This window comes from Thunnus albacares, chromosome 18, assembly GCF_914725855.1.
Source record: "Thunnus albacares chromosome 18, fThuAlb1.1, whole genome shotgun sequence".
In the NCBI taxonomy this organism is placed as follows: domain Eukaryota; kingdom Metazoa; phylum Chordata; class Actinopteri; order Scombriformes; family Scombridae; genus Thunnus; species Thunnus albacares.
Genome location: NC_058123.1, coordinates 22,416,678 through 22,442,862, shown reverse-complemented (window position 1 = coordinate 22,442,862; position 26,185 = coordinate 22,416,678). Strand labels below are relative to the sequence as shown.

The 26,185-nt window shown below is 38.6% G+C and overlaps 1 protein-coding gene and 1 long non-coding RNA gene across 2 annotated transcripts in view; both read left to right on the top strand.

Annotated features, from left to right (window-relative positions):
- The first annotated feature begins 339 nt into the window (after positions 1-339).
- On the top strand, positions 340-3,949 carry LOC122968603. Its single transcript, XR_006398847.1, has 3 exons — positions 340-2,495; positions 2,759-2,834; positions 3,164-3,949. It is a non-coding gene; the product is annotated as an uncharacterized LOC122968603 (long non-coding RNA).
- A 21,438-nt stretch (positions 3,950-25,387) lies between these two features.
- LOC122969076 (leucine-rich repeat transmembrane neuronal protein 4) overlaps positions 25,388-26,185 on the top strand; it is a 104,681-nt gene continuing 103,883 nt past the window's right edge. Inside the window, exon 1 of the mRNA XM_044334654.1 lies at positions 25,388-26,143. Coding sequence (XP_044190589.1) covers positions 26,140-26,143 — 4 coding nt within the window. The 5' untranslated portion in view covers positions 25,388-26,139. The remainder of the gene's footprint in view (positions 26,144-26,185) is intronic.

The window sequence follows — 26,185 nt, the reverse complement described above, 5'->3', positions numbered from 1 at the left end:
AGAAAACAACACAATAGGTCGTAATGTCAGTCGCCAAAAACAACCTATAGTTACATTTGAGTGACAGATGCCATCTAATGGCTGTAGTAATTATGACATGGAGAAGTGGCACAGTTCAGATGATGTCTATATAAGATGACATACAGTATTTCCATATTCAGAGGTGATGGGTTGGGTGGCTGGTTAGATCCTAACTTGCAAAAAGTGGACTTAGTGGACTTTGCTGCAGGAGACCACTGTTTGCTTCCCATTTCCAACTGTGAGTCAGGACAGTTTTAAAAAAAAAACATAACCACGATTGTCATGGTGTTTACTGTTGCCATGAGGTTGCTTAACTTTTGTTTCGTTGGTAACTCTGTTTTTGTCTGAGATGCTGGTGCTCTAGTGCGACATCTAGTGGGGCTGAATGTCATATATTGCACCTTTAACCACAGCATTGTCACACCATAAAAAACCATTTATTTTGCACAGTAATTCGACAAATGATGTCATCCTGCTGATAACTGCTGATAGAGGCACCTGGTTAGAAAATGTGTCTATGTTTCATTCTGGAGCACATGGTCAAAGAACTTATGTGGTTGTTTAAATTGGAGGACTGTTTGGGATGTAAGTGGGTGAAATATGAACTTCAGAAATGGGGAGTTCAGTGCTTGGCACAGTGGTTACAAGTATGCAAATCCTTGCAAAAGAAGTTGTATAATAGTTACAATAGCTTTGAAGTGGTAGCTTGTGTGAATGATAGTATAAGGATAGACTGAGTGTAGGACAAACAGGCAAAGAGTGAATGAAAAAAAGGCAGGGTAGTATTCATGGGATGTGTGGCTCACACTGTGTACTACAGACTGACACTTATAAATATTTTTTTACCTTTCTTTTTTTTTTTGATTCCAGCTTTGTCTATTTTGAGTCTGTACAAAATCCCACCTCATCCCTTCTGGATGAAATCAATTAGACCATTCAGTACAATCCATATCTGGGAAGAAAGAGCCACACAGGCTACAGAAGAGATTATTAATGTAATACTCCATCAAAAACCTATGTTTTGAATGTCAAATACTCACCACCTGTAGGCTTAAAGCTGCCAGCTTTGAAAGATTTGTAGCTGGCTCCTGTAGCCAGCTTGGATTCCCTACAGTTTTAACAACAACACGACAAATATCAAACAATATATCTACTCAGAATAATCCACACAAGTTTTTGACAATTTATGGCACGAAAAAAAAGCAGCCTTGGTTTGTCGCTATTGTGGTTCACTGTTTATATCTGTTTCTAGCAACCATGTTTGCTTCGATGGTCACAAGTACCAGACATAAACAGTTAGCATAGCGACAGACTAAAGCTGCCATATTTTGGAATAAAAATATCATTAAAAATGAAGATCTGAGCATATCAATGGACAATGGAGAATTGGATTTTCCTACACGAGTGCTTTGTCTTTATTCTAAGGACATTTAGATAATGGGTCAGTGTTTGAAGATATTGTTACCATCCAATGCATCCAGACCTACAGGTGCTGTCTGGGAGGGAGAAAGCTCCAAACTTTGCAGCCATCTTTACATTTTACAGATTCAGTGTTTGATATTAAAAAAAAAAAAAAAATTTCGTTGGAATATCTGTCTGACCAAAATTCTGTATTTAACTCATATCCAATAAAACATTAGGTGTGGCAAAATAGTTCAGCACTGCTTTTGCACTCTAGTTGTTGCTGCTGTTGATTTGTAACCCCTGTAAAGAATCAAATATGACCATATGGTATAATAATATAATAATAACTTTAAGTGTCAATATAAATATCAGGTCAAATTTATCTTTAAAACTGCTTTGTGGAAACAACGGTAGCAATAAAAAAGAATGATCTCCTAACACCTCTCTTGGCCATGGCAGACTCTAGCAACCAAACCAGTTTTGTCAAGGCTCTGACATCTCTTTGTATGTAATTATTCATTGTCACACCACAAGCTATCTTCATCGTCATCTTTTTTGCCAGCCCGCATGTCATCTTATCGTCCTCAGCCTCTGTGAACCGTTTCCTCAGCCCAGCTTTCCGAGCGCAGCAGGGAGTGGATATCTCAAACTTGCCTTGTTAAACAGAAAATAGAAGGGAAGCCACAGCAAGGCTGAGTGTCAGTGACACTGGGTTTGTTCAGTAAACATCATCAGTAAGAAATTCATGTTTAAGAAGAGGTGTAGAAGAGAAACTGACAGTATGAGAAACATGAGAAAGGGAAATGTGAGATAGATAGACAGATCGATAGACAGACAGACAGACAGACAGAACAAGTTCAAAGCATCTGCAGTGATATGCAAAATTGAAAATGGGTTTGGATTAGATAAATATATTCATGGAAGTACATTCTATGCTCAACATTCAAGTGGTTTAAGTAATGCGAACTGTTGCTAGGCAACTAACAACAAAAATGAACATTACCTTGTCTATTTTTTGTACACTGAATTATAATATTACATTTAGGACCAAGAACAGAGAAGCCAACAAGGTAATCATTAAAATTGCACATTTTTGAAAAGTCACTCCTGATCTCAAGGCTTTCAGTCCACTTATGTACTACATTAGTGGCCTGTTCAATTGGACTCTTCAAGCAAACAAGACCCTGCTTGAACACATTTAGTATCATCGGGAGGAGAATTACATTATTGTTATTACGGCATTACCTTTAAGTACAGCGTGTAGCAGTGAAATGCCATTTTCATCATGGCTGACAATGAACAAACTTCTCATCTTTTTTTTTTTTTTTTTAAGAAGTCTTCTAAATTAAAAGACAAAGCCTTTTCTGATGCCCTTATCAGCTGGACAACATCGCAAGTAGAAAAGTAAAGTAAGTTTTATGATGTCACCATGCTCTAGTTACAGTTATAGGTTCAGGCACAATAATAACTTTTTTTTTTTTAATAACAGTTTGGTTTAGAGAAAATTTGGAGTCAAAATAACTACTTAATTAGATATATTAGATAACTACTTAAAGAGATATTGCTGCTGTTTATGTGCACTGTACTATGTAAATGTGACTGCACTATGTGACTGTACTATTTCATGTGCAGTCACATCGTTTTTCTGTGGGTACTTGTTTATTTATGGCTATTTATGTGTTTTTGCACTTTGAACTGCAAATGTCCCAATTACTTGCTCTGTTTTCTCTCATGACAGGGGTCCCTCACCTGTCTCCCATATCTGACAACCATTTAAAGGAACACTGAACATTTTAAGGCCTTTCTTCTGTCTCTCTCTTTCTTTCTGTGTGTGTGGGCACGTACACGTGTGCATACATACATGGACCAGACAGGAACATGGTCATTATCCGTAGGGGAACTAAGATGAGATAGCACTGAAGCATGATGAGTGGGAGGTGTATGATGCTGGCGTGCCACTTCAATTCCTCTGGCTCTGCAGATAACATCGGCCCTGAAGGCAAAGTCTTGACACTGGATGTCTCTGAGTCACGGGGCAGAAGGCCGCAGTGAGATGAGATCTCTACTTCCTCACTGTCTCACACACACACACACGTACACGCGCACACATACACAAACACACACATACATATGAATCATGAAGCAAGGAAATCCTGGGGTTTGATAGTAGTCTTGTTTGTTTGTTTTTTTGTTTGTTTGTGAAGCTTGCATTGTTATCTCCACACTTCTCATTTAGTACGTCAATCCTGAAAAACACTACTTATCCTTCTAATCATTTTGTCTGAGATTTAATGACAAGTGGTATTTTATTTTGATTAGATTTGAACCTATCTTTAATGAACACTGATGCATTTCCAGATACAGTGCATCTTTATTGTAAAAAAACACAAGTAAAAAGCCAACTCTCTATTCAGAGCACTTGAACAGCTTCTTGATGACCATGTCACACAGAAAAGAAAGGGCACGTGTTTCTTGGTTTGGTTTCTGCACTCTCTAAAAGTCACATTTCACAAACCCATTAAAGAGCAACTGAACAAAAAGAAAGTCTGTGTGTGTGTGTGTGTTGTTGTTGTCTGTATGTTTACAATCCTGCTCCACTAAAGGGATGTACCTTTTATGATGTATGATTGTGATTTCCAAGGTGCACATTGTATGAAATTCAACCCGTGATTGATTCCCCCTTGCACAAGGGGAATGACAGTCTGAAGATTATCGGTTTGTTTTTCCTCTCCCTCTCTCTCCACAGGTAATTTTCATGTTGTAAATGGAGGTATCGATTCACTCCCTGTTCTGTTTGTCCTCAGCTCAGTTTATCATCTGAGAAGAAAACAGGAATGGAAACTTGCACAAGTTTGACTTCATAGCATGGGGGAATGTGATCAATGGCTCCAACATAACTTGCTGTTTTCTGAGAGATGTTTGTAACATATTTGTGATTTGATTTGAATTCAGCTTTACTCTATTGATTGACTCTTTATATATACTTATTCTCCCTTAGTTGTCTATAATGAAGTATTTTTATTTCACATGTTTCATTCAGATGCTCAGAGTGGCAAAATGACAGTCTTACACAGTACACCTGCATAACTGATCATTTGGCCACTTGGGGACAGTGTTATGAACACAACACTGACATATCATAAGTTGATATGGCGAACTTGTTACACCTCATCATTTGCTTATTTCCACGTCCAGTAGTTATGGAGTCATGTTTCTGTCTGGTGAATGCAAGTCCAATATTCACTCTCTTTTAGCTCTGTTTTTGCTCTCTATGTTCACCAGCTAGTCACTAACTGTGTTTGTTTGGTAATGAGCAGGTAGTTTATAGTGGGTATTTAAACCTTTTTCTCTGAAAACAACAGTCTGCTGTGACCAAAAGTGACACTATGAGAGTGGTGTGAGTGAACCAAAGCCGGACATTGAAACAGGTTTTTCTTGCCGTAATCATTCCTCCTGTTCATATTGACCATTAGAAGATCCCTTCATAATGCACTTACAATTTAAGTGACAGAGGCCCAAATCCACAGTCCTCCTCTTGTGCAAAAATGTATTTCAGCATTTTTTAAGCTAATATGACGCTTCAACCATCTAAATTAGTCAAATCAAAAAGATATCTTTACAATATTTTTAGTGCCAAAGTCCCTCTTTGTGTTACTTCCACCGCAGCTCAACAGGGAAACACTGTCCGAGGAAACACAAAGAGGGAATTTTATGCCAGAAAGTTTAGACTGACACTTGACTTCATGGTTCCATGCTTATAAGCCTTTAATTTATTGCAAAACAAACACATCAAAAATATTTTGTTTGGCTACAGTTATAAGTTATAAGTTGGACCATGCTCAATAAATTGTCTCTTGTGTCTCCCGGATGCCAGCCAGTGAATCAGTAAAATACTGAAGTCTTGTCATTCAGGACTATTTGTTTATTCTGCTGAACACTGCATGCATAAATTTGCAGAATTGCCCTCTAAATAAAACATCATTTTTAAATTTCACAAATGGGCTCCCTCATATAAAAAGCAATCGGTTTTGTTTAACCCTTTAAAACTCACCCCCTTTGAAACCCATATTTGCTAAGATTCCAGTTGTACTGTTTACTCTGTAAAACATGCATTGCATGTTCATATTATTTTTAAATAGTACTAGCAGCCCATAAAAGTTCTGCATTCTGCAGGCGCCCTGTGGGTGGAACAGTAGGTGGTAAAATGTTAATGTCATTATTATTTACAAAATGTACCCCACTGTATATGGATTAGCTGATCACATACTCAGTGGGATTTTTGGGTGAAGCTGAGTTTATATAAGCCTGCAGACTACAGTATGTTTAATATGGTTATATAACATATAGTAAACATGGTGACTGCTTAGTTTCTTCTGGCTGCATTTGTACACTTGCATTGAAAAAGGGAGAGAGAGAGAAAAAAATGATCTTGAGCTGCCTACATCAAGATCAAATCAAGAAAAAAAAGGCTTAAAAAGGAGAAAGATGTCCAAAAAGCAGCGAACAATACCAGCGCTTGTATGAATGGGGGGAGAGCGGTTAGCCAACAGACTGTAATGTCATGCTTCAGTAAAGCTGCTGTGGTCAGAGCAGTCAGCAGAGGACAAGAAGAGAAAAAGCAGCACTGGTGACATTGTTTGTTGAATTAGTGATGTCTGCAAGATTTTGTGAAATGCTCACCTTCAAAATGTACTGAGCTATGTCTCAAAAGGCCCAGAGTGGTTTATAATTGCATTTTTCTCCCAAATAAAATAAAATTGAAGTAGCTTTCTAAAATAAAAAAGCTAAAACTAACTGTAAAACATTGATGTTTGTATTCACCTTGGACACTGAGTTCCCTCCATGAACCAAACAGCTGCAGCATTTTTAGTATAGCGATCCTTCCAATGTGTAAAATGGGCACTGACATCCATCTCTTTTCTCATTCAGTTGCTGTTAAAGATATGAAGTCTCATAATTCGGTGAAGTCAAACACTTTAACTCTGGTGTTATATTAATGCCAAGGTGTTATATTTAAAGCAATCTTGAATTCTAACCGGTGAGCTCACTGCTGCTCTGTTGGATTTACTCAGTTAATTTGGGAAACTAGGGAAACTGCAAATACACAATCCAGCGGTGCAACAACCTTTCAAGAAATGAGATTTGGCTTTGGTACCTTTTTTCACTTTTATTGTATATTTCACTAATGCACAGCAGAGTGTAATAGGCTTTTCGCCCAGGCCATGGCATAATCTTTATTACTGCAGCTACAGTGTGATGCAGCGAGGAAAATATCAGCTTTCTCACAGAAAAGGAAAGGTGAAATCACTTGCTTCTCACTGTGTTTCTGGTGATGCTTTACATTTTTCATCCATTTAACATTAATATTGACATCAAATTTGGACAGAAAGAGAAACCCATCATTGTCAGTGAGAGGATATCAATTGTGTTTCAGGTTAAGTGCATTACAACACTATTATTTATGAAAGTGGTTGTTCTTTGTCACCTCACAAATCAAGATCCTTCCTTCCCTGATAGGGAACCTGTACTTAGTTGAGTATGAAGTTCAGAAGTTGTGCAAATATGAATCTTTTTGGATGTTTTGCAGTCTGATACACTGAGAAAGAAACTAGACTATACATTGATATAATGCTAGTCTAGATAAAATAATGACTATGCACTGTCACCACAGGTGGTGTGAAGATAAGGAAAGATGTTAAAGTAAATTAGATATATCATAACTGTGTTTGGAGTGCCACTTTTAATTGTAAAAATGTAATGTATTTTTTCATACAGTAAGTTACTCCGAAATATATACTGTATATAATGTTGGCAACATACAGTATATCATATATATGTACGCTGACATATAGTTTATGCAGTAAATATACTGTAGCTTTTTATTCATACTAAAGTCGGAGTTACATTTGCAACTGAGCACATGGTCCATCACAGCTGCATTTAACTGATAAGGCACTTAAGGAACAAACCTGATGGCAGCACAGAGACCAAAGACCAGTAAAATAGATTGACTGTATAAATCCCATGTGGAGCTTTCCATATCTTAATAGACCAGTGAAAGGGCAATGATTTACAACACAACAAGCTATGGTGGTAGGATGGTGCCGTGTGTGTGCGTTTGGTGTATGTTTGTGAGTTTGGCAAGCTCAGGACTTTCCTGCGTGGGACATCACATTACTTTTCCTGAGTTAAGAAATACAGCTACTCCAAGACACATCTGCTCAGAGCCACCAGAAGGACCCGGTGAGAAACCAAATGAAGCTGTCTGCTGAGCGGCCGCTCTCCACCCACTCACACATTTCCAACTTTCAGCTGACGACAAACACTGTTTTTACCCACAACTAGTGAAACTAGTAGCAAATCCAAATGAAAGTGACATGACAGTTGGTGGATCGACTGTTGGCTGGATCTGATCTGTGAAGGCTCCCAACGAACAGAGATTGGAGCATTATCCATTCTGCCAAACATTGCAATGGCAGTGTTAAACTCATTTTGATTAAACATCTCTCATCCATACCTAATAGTGTTATTTAAAACTGCCGATAATATCTAAACACAGAGTAAACGTGGTTTTGCTTATGTCTTCTTGATACTTAGTTTGTGATCAAGGAACTAGAGTTAATAATATTTAGCATAACTATATTTTGATTTGTATATATCCTGAAAAGTTTGGGAATGAAAAAAATATTCAAAGAAAAAAAGTTACAAAACAATTTGCAAGCTTAGCAGGAGCTAACCCGCGGGAGCAAGATAAAAACGTTGCTTCATATCACTCATGTGGCTCTTACCCAAGAGAATCTATCCTGATTTTCTGAGACCTTTGATCTGGGATTACACAGGGACTGCTGAGGAGAGAACTAAGTGTTTGGACTGGGAGAGCTTGTGGTGCAGCCTGAGGTGGTCCAGGCCTCTGAAGTCAATGCTGTTACTGAATCTACTGAAAAGTCTGAAAAAGGTCAAACTTAAGTGGTAAAAATATTCAAATAACAATAATATAGTCTGATTTGGGGTTATTAAAATCATAAGGAATTTGTGTGTGTATATATATATATATATATATATATATCCACTGAACTTTTTTTTTTCTTTGCTATTGTTACAAGACAAAATACAACAGCTGATCAGTCAGACTAATTCCCTCCCCCCTCAGAACTGTCTTATTTCACCTCTAATGGATGTTACACATCCACCAAAATGTCATAAGTATACAAAAGTATGCAAAATATACAAAATCTTAAAACACAATAGAATGTTGAAATCAAAAAAACAAACTTAAAGCCATGTTCACCTTATTAAATGGTCCTGTGTTTTTACCTCTGTTAAAGGATAAGATTCCAGGGAGTGAGCATTGAAATGGATGTAGCACCCATTCGTACACAGCCTCAGGCCTGACAGCTCACTGTACATTAAGAAGATGTCACCTCCCCCCAAACCAAAGGCGTTATACAAAAAATTGCACAATATGTGTATCACACAGCTTGCCTCAGGTCTTTAGACTCAGAACTGAGCTGCCTGCTGGGATCACCTTACATCACTGCACTTGCTAACCTCAGTGAGCCGAATCTTCGAGGAAAAATCTTTTTGAATGTAGATAAAGACACCAATGTTTTCTATATGTTTTTCTCTTCTATTTTCAATCAACCTGAAATGAACTTACACTTGGTTTGGCCTTACCTAAATGTTTCTTTCCTCTTCCTCTCCTCTCTTTCCCCATCAAAAAGCTTTGAATCAATTTCATGCCCTACAAATGCTGTTTACCCTCTTGGGTGTGAAACATCTGCTGCTAGCTCCCACTGGCTTCTTGAGCTTTCCTTGCTTTCTCTCTGGCTTTAATAAAAACTTCATAAAGAGGCTTGTCACAGTACAGGCCTAGTGTAGAAATGGTCAATGGCTCTTAATGTGCATTGAAGAATGGGCGAGTGCAAAGTATTAATTTCCTGTACCCATTGATGAAGGACAATAATACAGTCTAGTGTTAATTCAACCTACACTTCCGAGCCGCAATCTGTTCTTTGTATTCAGTGATTCCTTAGTGTGAGACTTCAAGTTTCTGGTGAAAACCTAACTTATCTCTAAAGTCCAAAGAGCCTTTACAGTCAATAAAAATGTTCGCCATCTGGAAAAGTATTTTATGAAACACTTTTAAAATATATTATAATAAAAATAGAGTTGTATTTATGAACACTATAAATACTATAAGAATTTATCTCTGTCTCGCTCTCCCACTCTTTCCTCTTGTTAAATTTGCTGCTCTGGAGGCTGTCAGATTTGGAGTGATTTTAAAAAGCCTATAATTACTGATACACTCCAGGGTTTCAATGCAGCACCACACTAACAGCTGAAAAGCAACTCCTTATACCAGAGTGCAATCTGAGGAGGGGATTTACACATTTTTAGTGGATGGTTTTATTATCCGGTAATCTATACTGCAATAGGAAGACATGTGTTATTTGTGTCAAAGCTCAAGGATTTGTTGGTGCATTTTGTAAGGCACAAAGGAATGTAACATGAAATCCTGTAATCCATATCTCTGTAGCATGTTCTGAGACATATTATTAAAAAAAAGTTATTTTTAGAGCCTGTAATGGGTATTATGGCCTCATTATAAAAATAACAATATACATATATATGTATATATAGAACAATAATAAAATCATGTTTTTCTCTATCTTTCTTCAGTGCAGTTTACCTTTTGAAATCACAGTATCTGTGAAGTCAGGTGCAGAAATATATAGTAGGCACTACTCAACATTGTTATGCTCATTTCAAGTGTCTTATAGAGTTCAAATAACACTCTTGAGATGTTTAAAGGCTGAAGTTTTCAATTCACTTCAACTGTTTTTCCAAGACTGTGACTGGGAAATGCCACTCTTTTTTCTCACTGAGACCTGACCTTTTCTGCTCCCAGACGGTCTCTCCTCTGAGTTTTCTATTACCTCAGCTGGAGATTACCAGGGCTTCAGACCCAGAAGATAAATATTTCCACAGTTATCAAAGCCACTCCATACAGAGAGCAGCCGGGTTTGTATCACAGGTTTGTTTCAAAAATCTCTAAAAGTTGTTAAATAACGTTGTGTTGCTTTATCGTGTTAATAGAAACCTCAGCAGCTAATATTAATTAAATTTTAAAAGTCCCATTGTTTGGAAAATCCTTGGAAAAGTGACATTTCTATAACTCAAATCTACTGCATGTATATAATGTAGGCCTGCACAACATTTAATGTTGACCATTATATAAGCACACCCTTGGTTAAATTATGTTATCTCAGACTCAGCTTGTCAACCGTAGCTCAAAACTGTTTCACTTGACTCAACTTTCATCTTTAGTCTAAGCTGTCCATTGTCGCCTTTTACTATAATTCAGCTATACTTCTTCAGCCTCACCTATAATTTGTCAGCCTCAGTTGTACTTGATCAGCCTCAGTAGTATTTGGACTTTGTCATTTTGTATTTTATCAGCTTCAGCTGCAGTTTGTCAGCTTCAGATGTACTTTGTCATGACCTTTACTGATTTTAATGCTTCCATGTTAGCCTGGTATGCTAACAGATGTTTAAAGGCACTGGAAACCATGGCACACCGGTAGTATAAGATGAAATCCTGCCAATATGTTGTTTCTAAAACCAGTGTCTCAGAGAATGTCAGGTCTAAACACTTTGTCACATATTTCTTAGGGTCTCATTGAAGCCTGAACCCTACCATCACTTATTAAAGGGGAAAATCGATGACAGAAAAACACTCTTGCTGTTGTCTGGTATTCCAGCAGATTAAGCCAATTTTACAATATGATGCTGATAAAAATGACACCATCACCCTCTGTAAACCATCACCAAACACATACATTTTAATCTTGAAAGATGTATTTGATAAAAAAAAAACTCACATAATGCTCACAGTAATCCCAGTGATCACAGCTGTAGTGTGAAATACAGGCGATAATGCTCTTATCTAGTAGATTAAGGTCAGACTATAGACATTAACATGTGCCAGCATGCTAAAAAGTGGGTATTCAAGTAGTGAAATGTTTATCCAACGCAAACAATGTTACTGAAAATCATAACTCTAAAGATAATAACCTTCAATACGTGGGACTTAAGTCTATTATCGTTTTATGTTGTCTGATAAGGAAAATTCTCCTCTGAACTTTTAAACCTCGCCATATGTAGAGGAGCTCAAAATAGTATGGGCTGAATTTGTTTTTCCCTTTTTATCCTTTTCAGGGAAGTATTTTACCACTTTGCTGTTATTGATATAAAATGGTTCATTACAGAATGCATACTGTGGTATGTGTCGTGAGTGTTGTGTTGGTACATCTAAGGTGGGCTGTTTCTGTTAACCCTTACCTGTGCCATAAACGGGTCACCACTCTGGGGAGGTGATTATTCTCTAGCCTGGTTAATGGTCCTTACTGACAGCACTTAATGAAAATTAATGACCAGCTTTGGGATGGCGTGCACACAAATAGGGCAGTGACTGTATTTTCCCTGCTTTAAGATCCCATATTCAGAAACCAAACACATTATGAATTTGGATAGATACATATATACTGTAGACACAGATAGATGGGGGCCACTAAGAGTTTACAAAATCTTATCAACCTGTTGTGCCAGTGTGTCCCTATGCAGAATAAACGTTTGAAAATAAATCAAACCACCCTGCGGTAATACCCGAAATTTACTTGATGAAATGAACTCCAGGATATATTTCTGTCTAATAATAACACATTTCAGATCCTGGCCAAGCCTCTGATGAACTACCTTGGCAGTATTCTTGCTTCATCATCCAGTCATTGGTCGGCCCAGCTGGCTGCAGAGAGAAAGCAACACCCGCTAGAAGAGATCAGCCTCAGCCTTAAGCCTGTGAGAATCCCATTAATGAGTATTAATGGATGTCTAGGAATTCTGTGATCCCCACAACATGGATCGGATCTACAACCTCTTAACCTGACTCGGTCTCAAAGATTAGGTCTTACTGGATTTACAGGTAGATACATTTTACTTACTAGGTTTGAGACTTTACTTCATTGCCTTCGTTGTACACAGAATTTAAGTTGGACAAAATCGGTTACCATCTCGGTCAGTGGGTAATGAAAGTCAGTAGGTAAGTGGCATACAGTGTGCAGTGTTTAATGATGATGATCTCATAATCTCATTAAGAATATTTCAATCATATTTAATTTTTATCACTGAAATCAGGACTGTCGACATCACTTGTGTTAGCCGAAGAGATAAGATAAGAAAATATCAGAAAATGGAAACATTTTGCAATATGCTGTAGCTTAGGCCAGGTCTCAGTGCAGAGCCAGAGTTCACCTTTGCTTTTACAAAGTGGCTTTGCAGAGTTACATCAACTCAGCCAAATTGTCATTTTTGTTTTGCCTTTTGCTGCAGTAAGATTTACGGTTTTGGATAGATGTGTGTCTCTGTTTCAGTAAAGTTACGCATGAGAATTCATATTTTTGCTTAATTTTGAGGATTGCCTAGTGACACAATGATCGTCTACCTGTTGTTCGGTGTGTTGTCTACTGTATTTAATCTCTCATCTCTCTATCAAGACTAAAAAAATCAACATATGTTGGTGGACATTAATACATGTTTAGGGTCTATAGTGTGGGGTACTTGTACGTTAACATTAGGGTTAGTGGTTAAGAAGGTTAGGGTTTGTAGGTTTCATAAATAACAACTGGGGATGATACATTGCACCCATGTGTTCCAGCAATGTCTGGATTGAAAAAAGTCACACTTATTGCTGGTTTGTCCATATTGTTGTTTCACTTCAAATGCACAACTCTTTAGATGTTGGTGACTTGATAAATGATTAATCTCACCAACATGTTCCAGCAGGTTCAAAGAAAAAATACTCTTTACTCCGAGGAGACCAGTATATTGGCAGGTCAAAACACATTTGTTACAGACTGGCCCACAGCCAGACATCATGTTTATTGTTTCTTGGTTCCCTTTGAGTATATATTCTTCATAGCAGTTGATGTACAGTTTGTCATGACCAAAATAACTTCATTGCTAACACTCACTTTTACTTAAACAGCTGTTGTGTTGCTCTTTTAATTATGATTAATCTGTGTATTGTACATTTAAAACACTGCATTAGTCATTACGGAAATCTACCAAAAATGCATATAATTAAGCAGCCCCCAAAGTTTTCCTGTTTTGCAGAGTCAGAGTAGCCTTGGTGAATGTGCAGAATTGGTGAATGTTTAGTAAAGGAGCAGGAAAAAAGTGTCACTTTCGGAAAGACAAAGACTTTCATTCATATACAGCAGGTGCAAGCACAAGGGCATAGAGTATATTTGTATGAACATATACTGTATATACTGTAGAAAGCATTATTTATAGATGTATAGGTGAGCATGCTCATGTGCATTAAAATGTATGTATGCATATGTCTTTGTTGCATTTGACTGTGTTCACACATATTTTCTCCTGTAGAATTACAGTGTCTTTCAGAGCTAACAGATATTTCTGTGTGTCTGGTTTGTTCTTGTGCTATTCCATAAAGGCCAAGCCAAGATATTAGCAGTCAATACTTGCACAAGGCATCTGAAACCATTGCAATTTATAGGCCTTGTTTCTGCTGATACAGCCTGGCTGTCAAAATCATCAGTGTGTGCACACAAACACCAGTCCTTCTGGAGGCACGGAAACGCATACAGAGCAGACGTGCCACACACCCCGAGAATGAGAGGAGGGAAGAATTGAATCTCTCTCTGTCTATTTCTCCCTGCCTCTCTTTCTCTTTTTCTCTGGCTGTTTATCTTTCCTTGCCTCTTCTACCCCTCAATACTTCATGCCATTCAGAGATTATCTTGTTTTCCTCTTCTTCCACAGCGGCAAACCCCATCAAGCTAGGATTTATGTGGAAAGCTGTCATTCAAAACCTCTCAGCCATGTTTTTACAAATAATCTATAGCATTAAAGGAAAATAGCTGAGATTATTCTGTGCATGCTGCGTGGCAGTGGTGATGCAATATACAGAGTATACAGTAAGACATCTGTTTTGGGAGGAAACAATTTAAATGATAGAAGATATTATTCAACCAATGGCAGCATGTGAAACAGTTTATTCAGAGACGCAAGTTTATTGCATCAGAAACAGTCCATATTCCTGTAGATCTATGGATTTGTTTTTGCCTGCTCTGTCACAGTTGGGGCTGGCACTTTTGGTTTCTTTTGGCAGTCTTTTATCATCAGCTAACCCTGTCTTTGTGGTGTTTTTCTAAGATTCGTGTACACATTGAATTTTCTGTTGCTTATTGAGAAATCATATGTTTTCAATTTGCCATGCTAGATCTGCCAAAACCCTACAGTGGCAGATGACAGAGGTATGAGATTTTAAAGCTATCAAGGGCTGATAAGTCAAACTGATAAACCCTCACAGTGGTTCCTCTGGTGGCCCGATCTAACATACCTGTTTGTATCAAGCTACACTGTCAATAGCACACAGTGATTTGATCTCTGCCTCTGGGTCCTGTGATAATTACCCTGCTAGAGCATCAATGAGGATTTATTGGTCTTCGCTCCACAGTGCACAAAACAGCCTGCCTTTAATCTTTGTGGGGTGAGAGCCTTTGACTTGTTAGCAACGTGTGAAAAGCCCCATCGTTTCTTTATCCTTGACTAATCATTAGTGGAAATTAGCACGAGCAGGGATGGAGCGAGTGTGGATGCTGTGTGAAGAAAAATGTGAAAAGTGAACAGTGCTTACAAAGGAGATGGCCTCTCCTCATAACAAATGAGCCACATATAACCATGAAAGGCCAAGGACAAGGCAGGGCATTGATTGTGAAGGGAAACATTTCACTAATGCTGAGTTGACAAACTCATTAGCTGAAATTTGAAAATATTTTCATTATTTGTGCAAAGCGTGCATCATTCTGTTATCTGAGTGTCTACTGCCGCAATTAAGGACAAAGTTTGAAATTGAGTCTTTTGATTGAGAACAGCTTCTCTAAGAAAACTGATCTCACCAAATTGATTTCACTTTTTACCTGACTGGGGTTAGGTTACACTTACCTAGCTGTATACACAGGTTGTGTTTCATTGGTCATTGGCCTTCTTCTGGCCTTGACAAAGTGGATGTGAGCCTGAAATGACCCACATGTAAAATAGCAAATATGGCCCAAGTATTCCAAACCCTTTTTGGTAAAGATGCGGTGCTCTCGGGTATGTGTATTCTGGATGTCAGCCAGTTCTGGTTTATCTGTTTTTCTCTTGGTTGACATGGCTTTCTTATGGCCCAGAGCTGGGAAACAGGAGCGGACCACTGAAGTGCCATCATTCCATGTGGTACGTGGGTCGGATGAAAGTGCCGAAAGTGTCGGGTGAGGGCCGGATCTAGGCCACTGCAATTTTGCTATCTGGGTACAGACCAACTGTAAGTACATGATTGCGTATTGATCTGTGGACGCTGTCAAAATGGATAGATATATTGAGAGAACTGGATTATCTTGTGCAAGATGGTCCTCTATTCATTCCAGTGAAAGTTGTTCACCGGGTGCATACGCCAGAAATGATTTTCAGGCATCTACATTTGGATCCTTATAACATTCATATTACAGTCCTTCTCTGGCTGACCTGGCTGACTCCCTGCACACATGATTGGCATAACAATAATTTACCGATATGACTCTTTTAAAATTTTATGCTTTTATTGGCCCTAAAGTTTTTAGGGCCAGGTGACTTCACATGACCCGCAATTATGACTGTAGAAAAACCATAGCACAGGTCAGAGCTGTCCAGGGTGACAAAATTACAAATATCCGATTATTTCACTTATGTCAATATGTTGCTTTACTGATGTCATCTTATGCAATTATGGGTGAATCAAATGATGGTAAAAGCAGAACATCACAAACATCTTCTGGCGAGGTACAGTGTATTTTTATTTTTTTCATTTTACTTGTTCTCTTTTATTGAAACCTTTATCTGATATGCTTAAACATTGAGTTAACTGTACACTGGCTCAGTAATGTCAGTTACACTACACAAGTTCACTAACTTAAGCTAGCATTTAAGGCTGTAGTGGCAAAACCTCTGAGAGTAGAAGTTAGATTTAGGTATGGGTACAGGTTAAAATAGCCTCCAGGGAATTAATGCATGCCAATTAAGTGCCCTCTAAACTGTGTATGCATGTGTGTCTGTCTGTGTGTGTATGTGTATGTGCCCACCTCTATGTTGTGTATTCCCATGCCTTCTAAATCTAGGTCGCAGAAGCCAGAACGTTGTGCCCTTGGCCTTACCGTGTGAACTCAGAGGTCTGAGGAAGGTGACTCCCACAGTGTGTAATTAAACAGCAAACTGCCTCACTAAACATGGATGCCGCCCTACTGAGTGCCTCCTTGCTCTGGCATCTGTGCCCGACACCAGACCAGCATCCTTCTCCCATTTTTCATGGCACTCCTCATGCTGTCAAAGAAGTCAACAAGCAAACCAGGGGGAAAAGAGCTGCACCACACCATCAACCTGACAGGTTATAAGTCAAGAACGCGGGAAAACACACAAAAAAGTTTGTCTCACCTAAAGAAACGCATCTTAAAGTACCTCGTTATACTCTATCTCCCAGAACACAGAGATGCCAGGTATTAGACAGCAGCAAAGAGCACACTTTTGAAGATGAGGTTTATGTATTCTTTAGGAAAAATGTCAGGAAATGTCAAAGACAACAGCATTTGAAAGAGGAAGTGGTATCCAGTCAGTACACTGAGCTCCCTTACCTTAAAGTATCCAAGTTAAATGTCAACATGCGGATAATATCTAGAAATCTAAGAGGAGATACACAATTTTCACACTTGTTTAGACCACAAATTTCAGTGTGTATATTAATACAGATTTTGTTTATATATCCTGTCTGTGTTTTGCCTACTGGAGCTAACCTTATGATAAGCTTGTATAGAGCATTATATAATCACTCCAAGTGTTGGGAGTCTACTTCAGGATTTCGAATACCACTTCTATCTTTGGGTTTTCTGTCAGTTACATCTAGATAGATAGATAGATAGATAGATAGATAAATAGATAGATAGATAGATAGATAGATAGTGTGTAGGAACAGCATGTGAGGAAATTTTGATAAGCATCTTTGTTAAGGTGCTTTCTTGCTTGAAGGAAAGACATTATCAAAGCCATTGGAAAACCTGAGATATTCTGCATTCATCAACGGTTAATTAACCTCTGCAGAAATCTTCTTTGAAGCTGAGCCAGAAATCGGAGGTGCTGCACATGTCACATGCTACAAGCACACAGTGCACATTTGAATACAACAAAAAGGCCATAGCTTGCGTGTCCAAATCAAATACTCTCCCACCAAGGTACAAATAATGAAACCTTATATTTGTGTGGGTTTGAAAATGATTCTGTGCATTGGTGTTTAACCACGGTCACCCGTATGAAATAGCCTGAGACCATCTGCGATTTATGATTCGCTCCCAGCCTCTGGCAAGCCAGGCTGAATAATTTACATTGTGCTGAGGCCTACGTGCCCAGAATGTCTGATGCCAAAAATAGAGGAATGAGGGGAGAGAGCAGGACGAGGGGACAGAGTCAGACGTGCTACCACTAGGCTACTGTTGGAATGTGGCACAAAGTGGGTGTGTCGAAGGATAGGGAGCGGGTAGCATGCTGAGTAATTGGCCAAACATGCTGAGTCACATGGAAGTGCTCTTCAAAACCTTGCTAATCTATGAGCCTCCAGTGTGTCACCATGACACCATAAACACTATGTGATGTGCAGGAATCTCTTTCCCATTCCTCTTCAGTACTAGAAAGAGATGCGCACACTAAGTCTGTGTTCCACAAGTCAACAATAAAGTTAGTGGGAAGGACAAAATCCCCCCTTTTTTCTTCAACTGTCAAATACTATTCTTTCAGCTCAGATGAAAGTCAGAAATGGGAAACATCAAACAAATAAATAAATCTACAGTACATAAGCCTTGGAATAACAAATGTAGATGAAAGAGAGGTATGAAAAAATGTGTTTGCGACTTTTGAGGAAATCTGTGGAGGTGTGTAATTGTGTGTGTGTGCCTGTTTACAAAAACAGAAGTTAAAGTGCATTCACCTATGAGAGAGTCAGACTCTCTCACAGGTGAATGCACTTTAACAAAAGCGCAGCCCCACAGCTCACAACCCTCCCAAAGGCCCTGAAAACTGCAAGATGGGGAGAAACCAAAAAAACATAACAATTACGCTGTTTTTCATGGTTATAGCATGTGTTCATTTAAGGTCACAAATAAGAGTCAGTAACATAGCTAGAATTATAGAAAATAATGAGATACAATAGGATGATTGCCAAATGATATTGCCAGCACAGAAACACCACAAAATACCCTTTGTCACTACACTACATAAAATGTGTCCTTGAGGATGCTTTTCTTGTGTCTTTGAACACAAAAGTAAGCAGGCAAACAGCGATTGTGTTCGGTGATAATCTTCAACTTGTGCCAATCAGCCAGCCTAATCACATTGGGGATTTAATGAAAGTGGAGGACCACAGGCAGCACAAAGTTAAACTGAAGCAGATAAGAAACTCCAGTGGCCTGTAATTGGACCTCATTGATCTGCTGGGTTTATAGATCTTTATCATCTCACATTATGTAAATTCTTCCGTCTCACAAGAGCATTAGCAGACATTACTCGTGTCTTTACTTTTGACCCCGCGTGGTTGTAAAAGGTTCACTGTGTAGGGGAAATAATGGCAATGAAATACATAATGTCGGACTGTTTTTCCTGGTATTCTATCCATTTGATGGTGCCAACATGTCAATTCAAATCAAGATGATCACGTTGGAAGTTCACCATTTCTATTTCATCAAGAAAACAAAATCAACATGGATGGTTTAAGTACTTTTATGCTTTCTTATGACTTTCTAGTCATTGCTTTACATTTTTTTCCCCCCTGAATAAAATCGTTGTTGAATATCCCCTGAACTAATCTGGGGACTATCTGCCTACCCATGTTCTACCCATGTGAGCTTATGTCCACAGAGACCCCATGGGCAGTTGACAGATGGCAAGGCACTGCTATACACAGATGCCCACCTCTTATCTCTAACATCTTTGCCAAGACAAAACACATGAAGCAGGCATGGAATCGAGCAGTTGGGGGAACAAAATCTGGGGAGAAACACAGAAGGAAGAAAGGCGCACACTTACACTACAAAGATAGAGTGTGTCTAATCAGCAAAATTTTGTATTTTCAGTGTTGCCATGTCTGGCACAGTAACATACAGCTAACAGTTATTCTCTGTGTTCAGGAATGTGTTATCCTGTTTATGCAGATGGATTTGCAACTAAAAAATATGAAAAATTACAAAGCTTCTGCTTTGAAATCTATAAAAAGATTAAAATGAGTAAAGATAAGAACTGTTGTTTCAAAGGACAATACCAATGATTTTGCAACTTTTAGCTTCTTGATTACAAATCATGTATACTTGACACATTTTTTGGTCTGTTTTTGAATGTATGCTATACTATACAGTTTCAGAAGTCTTGGTTGGATAGGGGATGCAGAGGCAGGAGTTACTAGCTACAACTTCCTGGTTATTCATGATGCTACCCATGAATATAAATCTGCTGATACCTACATGAAGAGTAGTGCAACATATCAATTATCACTATATACAGCTGAGTTATTGGCAATAATAACAGCTTTTAAGTGGGTGGAGGAGAACAACACAATGTGATAATTGCCGTTGATCGCTTGCCAGTACTCTCAAGTATCAAGTCTGGAAAATCATTATGCAGATATGAAATTTTCCACATATTGTACATACTGCAAATTAGGGGTTTACAGTATGTTTGCATGTTCCATTAAGTAAAGCTGAAGATGAGACTTTTTATAAAAAGATATATTCCAAATGCAGAGCAATTATGCATGGACATCATTGAAGACATATGTGCAACATACAAAAGCATGTTGGAGGAATACAGGACAGCAATCAGGAGGAAGAAACCACCATTATCCATCTGACAACAGGACACAAAGGGCTCAGTAAAACACATGAAAAAAGAATCTGTGTATCTGTGCACTACTGAAATTTTGTTTATATGATGAGGAACAAAAGGAACTAGCATCAGCACTAAAGGAAGCAAAACAGAGAATTCATTTATTTTTATTTTATTATTTTATATATTACTCCACACTCCAGTCCAGCAGATGTTGGTAATTCACCTATAAGCTGGTTTGTCAAAATAAATCCAAAGAGAAAGACCAGTTTTCAATTTTTGGATATACTGGCCCAGTTCCAACATCTCCCCTCAGACCTTCAGCGCTGACCCCGTCACAGGGTCAGTGCTGAAGGTTTGGAAATCATCTGAGACATCACTGTAAGTGTGTGCAGGAGGATTTGAGAGCTCCAAACTCGGAGGAATGGGTCAGCACTTTTTGGAATCATTTTACCTGAACAGAGACATTCTTGTGGACAGTAAAGTTTTGCTCTCATATTAGTTAAATTAACTGGAGTGTTCATTGTTTGCTGTTGATAAGTAAAATAAAACAATTAGAGAAAATCAATATATTTGGTTTATAAATAACAGGAAAATGTCATCTTGCCAACTCTAGCATGTTTTCTTTTCCTCAATTCAACTTTCATTGCGGTATTAATGTCACAACACTATGCCTTGTGGGTGGACTTGTGGGAGGTGTGCAGAAAGGGCTAAAAAATCACAGTTCTGAGCTCTTTGAGGACAGCTCTGAGGCCTTACAGACTTAACAGGAGTGTGTGCCAAAGTCTGTGAGTGCATACTATTCAGGGTTTTCTTTCATTTCTGTATGGTATTAGAATTAACAATTCATTTTGTTACGGTATCCTTGCAAGATAAAGCGGTTTGAGCGCACTGGTTTGAAAAACCTGTACTTGATGACCTTTTCATAGTAAAATAACTTGAATGTGGACTGGATGTTGTCCTTGATGGATTAAAAAAACCCAAGCAAGTTTCAAGAGTCTGCAAATAGATGTTCATATTGTACACAAATTAATGGAAACCAATGGTTAGATAGATGATGGATATAGATAGATAGATGAATAGCTAGAATGGCAGACTGAATTCTGAATATTTCAAAAACACAGCAGTATGGCTCACAAAATTGTGCACCAGAATGTAAAGTATGACATTTAAAGTAACTGAGCTAAAACATGCACAAGCAATGGTGCAGTCTTTTAATAGCATAGAATTCTACTCCTCTCCTTTATGGCTGACAAATAGACCTGTTTTGTCCTCTTTGTTTCACATGTTACAAGCACTTTAAATATGTCTAGCATCACGTACATCCAAGCCCAAACGCCTCAGCCCCAACCTTCGCTGCAGTGTGTGGAACGCAGCCCACCAGATTGGAACCCAGCTTGGGGTAAAGGTTAATGGAAGCGACCTGCAAAACAGAGATTTACAACTACCAAATCTGCTGTGGGAACCTTGGCATCATAACGGTCTTTGTACCAAAAACATGTTTTTTTAAGAAAAAAGAGGAACAAGGAAAAGTTTTATTTTCACATGGCTCAGTGTTCACTGTATAAGCTCTCCCTGGATATTTGCTCGATGATTCACATTCATAGGTGAACTCGAGAAACTCAGTGTCAGGTTGAAAATTGCCTTGAGGCAGGTTAAGATTATTCTGCCAGGCTTAAGATCAGAGGAAATGGAAAAAGAAAAGAACACTAGAGAGAACAAGTCCCAGTCTAATGTGAACATGGGAAGGACAGAACGGAGCTGTCTCTCACCCTGGAGATAGCCTGAAAATATCTTCTGTTGTCACAATCACTTAGACAGGACACATGCACCAGGGATGGCCGAACATTTACCTGTACAGTAAGGTCACTGAAGCATCCACAGCCAGTTTATCTGTCTTCATATTTTATCTCCAGTATCATTTTTTCTAACTTGTATCTCTATTATTCTCTCAAAATCCCAAGAAAAAAACAAACATTTTAACCATTTAAAATGCTATCATATATTAAAGTGGTGCTTTGTCAGTGATAGTATGAAGGACAGATGGGCCAATGCACCTGTTTCTATTTGGTCACAAGCAGATTCACTTATGAGTTCATAAATAGCTTTTAGGCAATAACAATCACTTCTATTTTTGAATCACTGAGTCATGCATTCAGACATTTATTAGATTATTTAACATGCAGGTTATTCCTGTTATTCTCACACAAACACTCAGTACACACATTATTAAATGTATGAATACTGCATCTCCATATCATACTGTATGTTTAGAACTTATTGCTAATCTTTAAAAAAAACAAACAAAAAAAAAAACAACAAATACCAGGTGTCTTTGTAAGCATGTACAGTTCCACTTGATCTATTAATAGGCTCTGAGAGAGCTCAAAAAGCAGCACTATTGAAATCACCGAAGGCCTCAACGTTTGTGACCTGAAAAATTACTCAACATGTGAATGTTGCTGGGCAACAAACACAGTTCCAACCAGGGAAGAGTGTTTTGGAAAATATTACCTTTAAAACTACATTTTGTTCCAGGAGGACGCAATTACTCATGACAGTGACCAGCTACAGCCGGCTGCATATTATCAAAACAAAGAAAAACAATTTTACTTGTGCAGAGCATAAGAGATTTTTCATGTTCAAGGCTGCTAACATTTTTTTTCCAGCAAATGTTGAATAGTACCAAGTGACAGACACTTAAACCAACAAGCAGAGGCAATTCATCGGTGGAGTAAAAAGGTGAGGGTAAACTATACAGTTATATTTCTCGAGAAGAGAAATTACTGCTGTAGCCTGTGGGCTGGCACTGTCTGTATCTCCATAACTTCACAGGGTATTAATTGTTTCAGCGCCGTCAGCAGAATGGCCTCTGCTTGTTGAACCGAATCCAGAAGTAAAGTCATCAGCCAAATTGCATGGGAGCAGATACTGAGACTGAGCTACGACGCAAGATGGTGAATTTTAAGAGCAGCAGGAAGATGGTGTCGGAGAGTGTCTGGCTCCATTTTAAGTGGTGCTCTGAGTGAAGGTAACTAACATTGAGTTGATGAATGGGTGGAACACTAAATACTCATTGGCTTGGTATCATGACAAATTGCTAATTTATCAGGACAGGATTACTGTAAAAAAAAAAAAAAAAAAAAAAAAAGATGTGATGGAATTGTCAATGGTGCAGATGCCATTGACATTTGCATGACAGACGCTCTTACCAAGACTAATCTACAATGCTGCTCAGCATTCCTGAATAGGATATACCATCAGATCGAGTGAATAGCAGTATTTGATGGCAGTCATACCAGTGATTAGCTGAGCACACGTGTGAGAGGTGCTGCAGGGAATAAACCTCTGTGCTAAATTAAAAAGCTTATCTGAGAGAATTTCATTGAAATAGTCCTACTTTCACAATGAAAGACATACATCAGCCTACCCAGAATTTCACTTTACTTTGTTTAATTTCACAGAGGCTTCAAGAACCTAATGTGGAAAATGACAAATGATTAGTGGTGGGAGTAAAATTTTAAGTACTATGATGAAAAACTACTTTATTGGTAGGAAAAGTTTTACATTCTACAGGCATTTTGCAGAAGTAAAAGCACAAAAGTATTTGCAGCAAAATAAGTATGTAAGTATAAGTAAAGCTTGGTGCCTTTAGAATATTAAATTATCATGTCAATAAGTGACATTTTAATTTTGTAGTTGGACCAGATGGGACTGAGTTTGACTTTTTTTTTTCTTTTCTTTTTTACTGTCTTGGAGTTAAGCCATGTATGATATATTTAGTGGACATACATATTTTAGTACATTTACCTCTTAACTGTAGAGTATAGAGAAGTATACAAAATGGAAATATCCAAGTTATGTACCCGCACCTCATAAGGTGTTTCATTAACAATCCATAAATTTGTTCGTTAAAATACTTTCATGTATTATAAAGTTATTTATATAGGATCTCTGGTGTGTTAGTATAAGGCCAACTTCATTCAAGTGACACAGAGAAAGGGGTAACATAGCTTCCCCGGTGCAGATGCAATACACATTAAAAATTCAGCTGCCCATTTCTTCCTTAAATACACCCAAGCTTTAAAAGGCAGCTGGGGGTTGGGGTGGGGGTGGAGGGTTCCTGAGCGGGAGGGCTGTCGATTAAGTACCATAGCATTACCGGTATGGGTTTGTGCAGAATGTTAAGTAGAATTCTTTTTATGACTCCTAGTTCAGTCGTTTCTCACACATGTTTACACAGAAATCAGGAATCAGTCCCTGGACAGTTCCAGGAATCAGTCCTCCTGTATGCAGCCACTCACATTGAACCATTTCAGCACCATGGTGAGCGACCTGCAGCAGTTTGTATTGGTTCACAGGCTGTGCTTACAGCTGCCTTTTCAATGGACCTCATTGTTACACACATACGGTGTGTTTGTGCAACAGTGTATGGGCTTTTAGTACATTAGCTTCTAACTGTACAACCTTTACCTTTCTCTCAACTAAATTCTAAGCTTTAGCCAAAAACCAAGTCTTAACCTTCAAACAACCCCAAAGATCGTCCAAAATGTCATCACTTTCCAAACATGTCCTCACTTTGAAGATCTAACACTCAAAATGATCCTCACAAAGACAGAAGAGCGCACACACACAGACTCGCGCGCACATAGACTGCAGAAAATACTATTTCATATTCAGGAAACCATAACTAATTAATTCCCTGTCATCTACAAATGCATATGTTGCATTCATTTAGTTGAACTGTGGTAACGATTCTTCAAAAAAGGCATAATTTGCTTCATCGCAAGCAAAGACAGACGCGATTAAAATGCATGTTTGATTTAGGTTTCACTGTGATGACAGTTGGATTCATGCCCTTTTCATCTGTGACAACCTTCCTTAAAAAAAATCGTGGCACCGTAACATGTAACTCACGATGCATCCTTGGACGAGCTCGTGGGTCGCAGTCTCACCAGAAGAGGGCATTCCGATTCTGCCTGACAAAGTTGCTTTGACATACAGACGTGATTAACGACAGCGTCATGCTGTATTTCAAACCGAGGAACAACGAGAATGAAAGGAACATTTGGACAAAAAGGTGGATTTTTGGATATTTGACTGTTCTGCGAGACTCGTTGACAGCGTTTCACAGAGACTTGTGGATAACCCACGGTTACTTTCCTCTGTGCGCCATGCGCGGATCAGACTGAGCAGCCTTTAGAATAGAGACGCCGGGGTTTACTTCGGAGAGGATTCTTTATAACGGCAGCTTGACTCCTTTGGAAAATTACGCCTTGTCTTTTTTGCATCATGTCAACGCATTTGTGAAGTTGTGTGACAGGATTTATGCAGAATCTCCATACGCATGTAAGACTGCCATGATTTACTTGGATGTGGCTTCGTTGTTGTCTGCGCCTACTGCAGTACTCTTGCTGGCTGTAACTTGAAAAAAAAGAGAACGATTCTTTTGCCACGAAAAAATGGATAGGGAGTTCTGAAACCGGATTTTCTCCATTTTAATCTGGAGTTGGAAGTAAATGATAGCTTATTCGCCCCGGTTCAGTTGCACGGTTATAGATGCAGAACTAAACCGGATAGCACATCCAGGTCCGGGAGAGTAAAGGGCAGGTGCGCTTTGGAGTCGGCGGCTGCGCGGAGAGACCGGGCTAGTGGAATAGGACGGTACCTGTCTGTGGAGAGCGCGTCATGCGGACTCGGATGTCGCGCACTAGAAGCCAATAAAACCTGTAGGCTGGAGCTGACAGATACGCGGATATGGGTAAGTTCTGTTTATGTTACCGTCTTTTTTATAGCGTAGGTT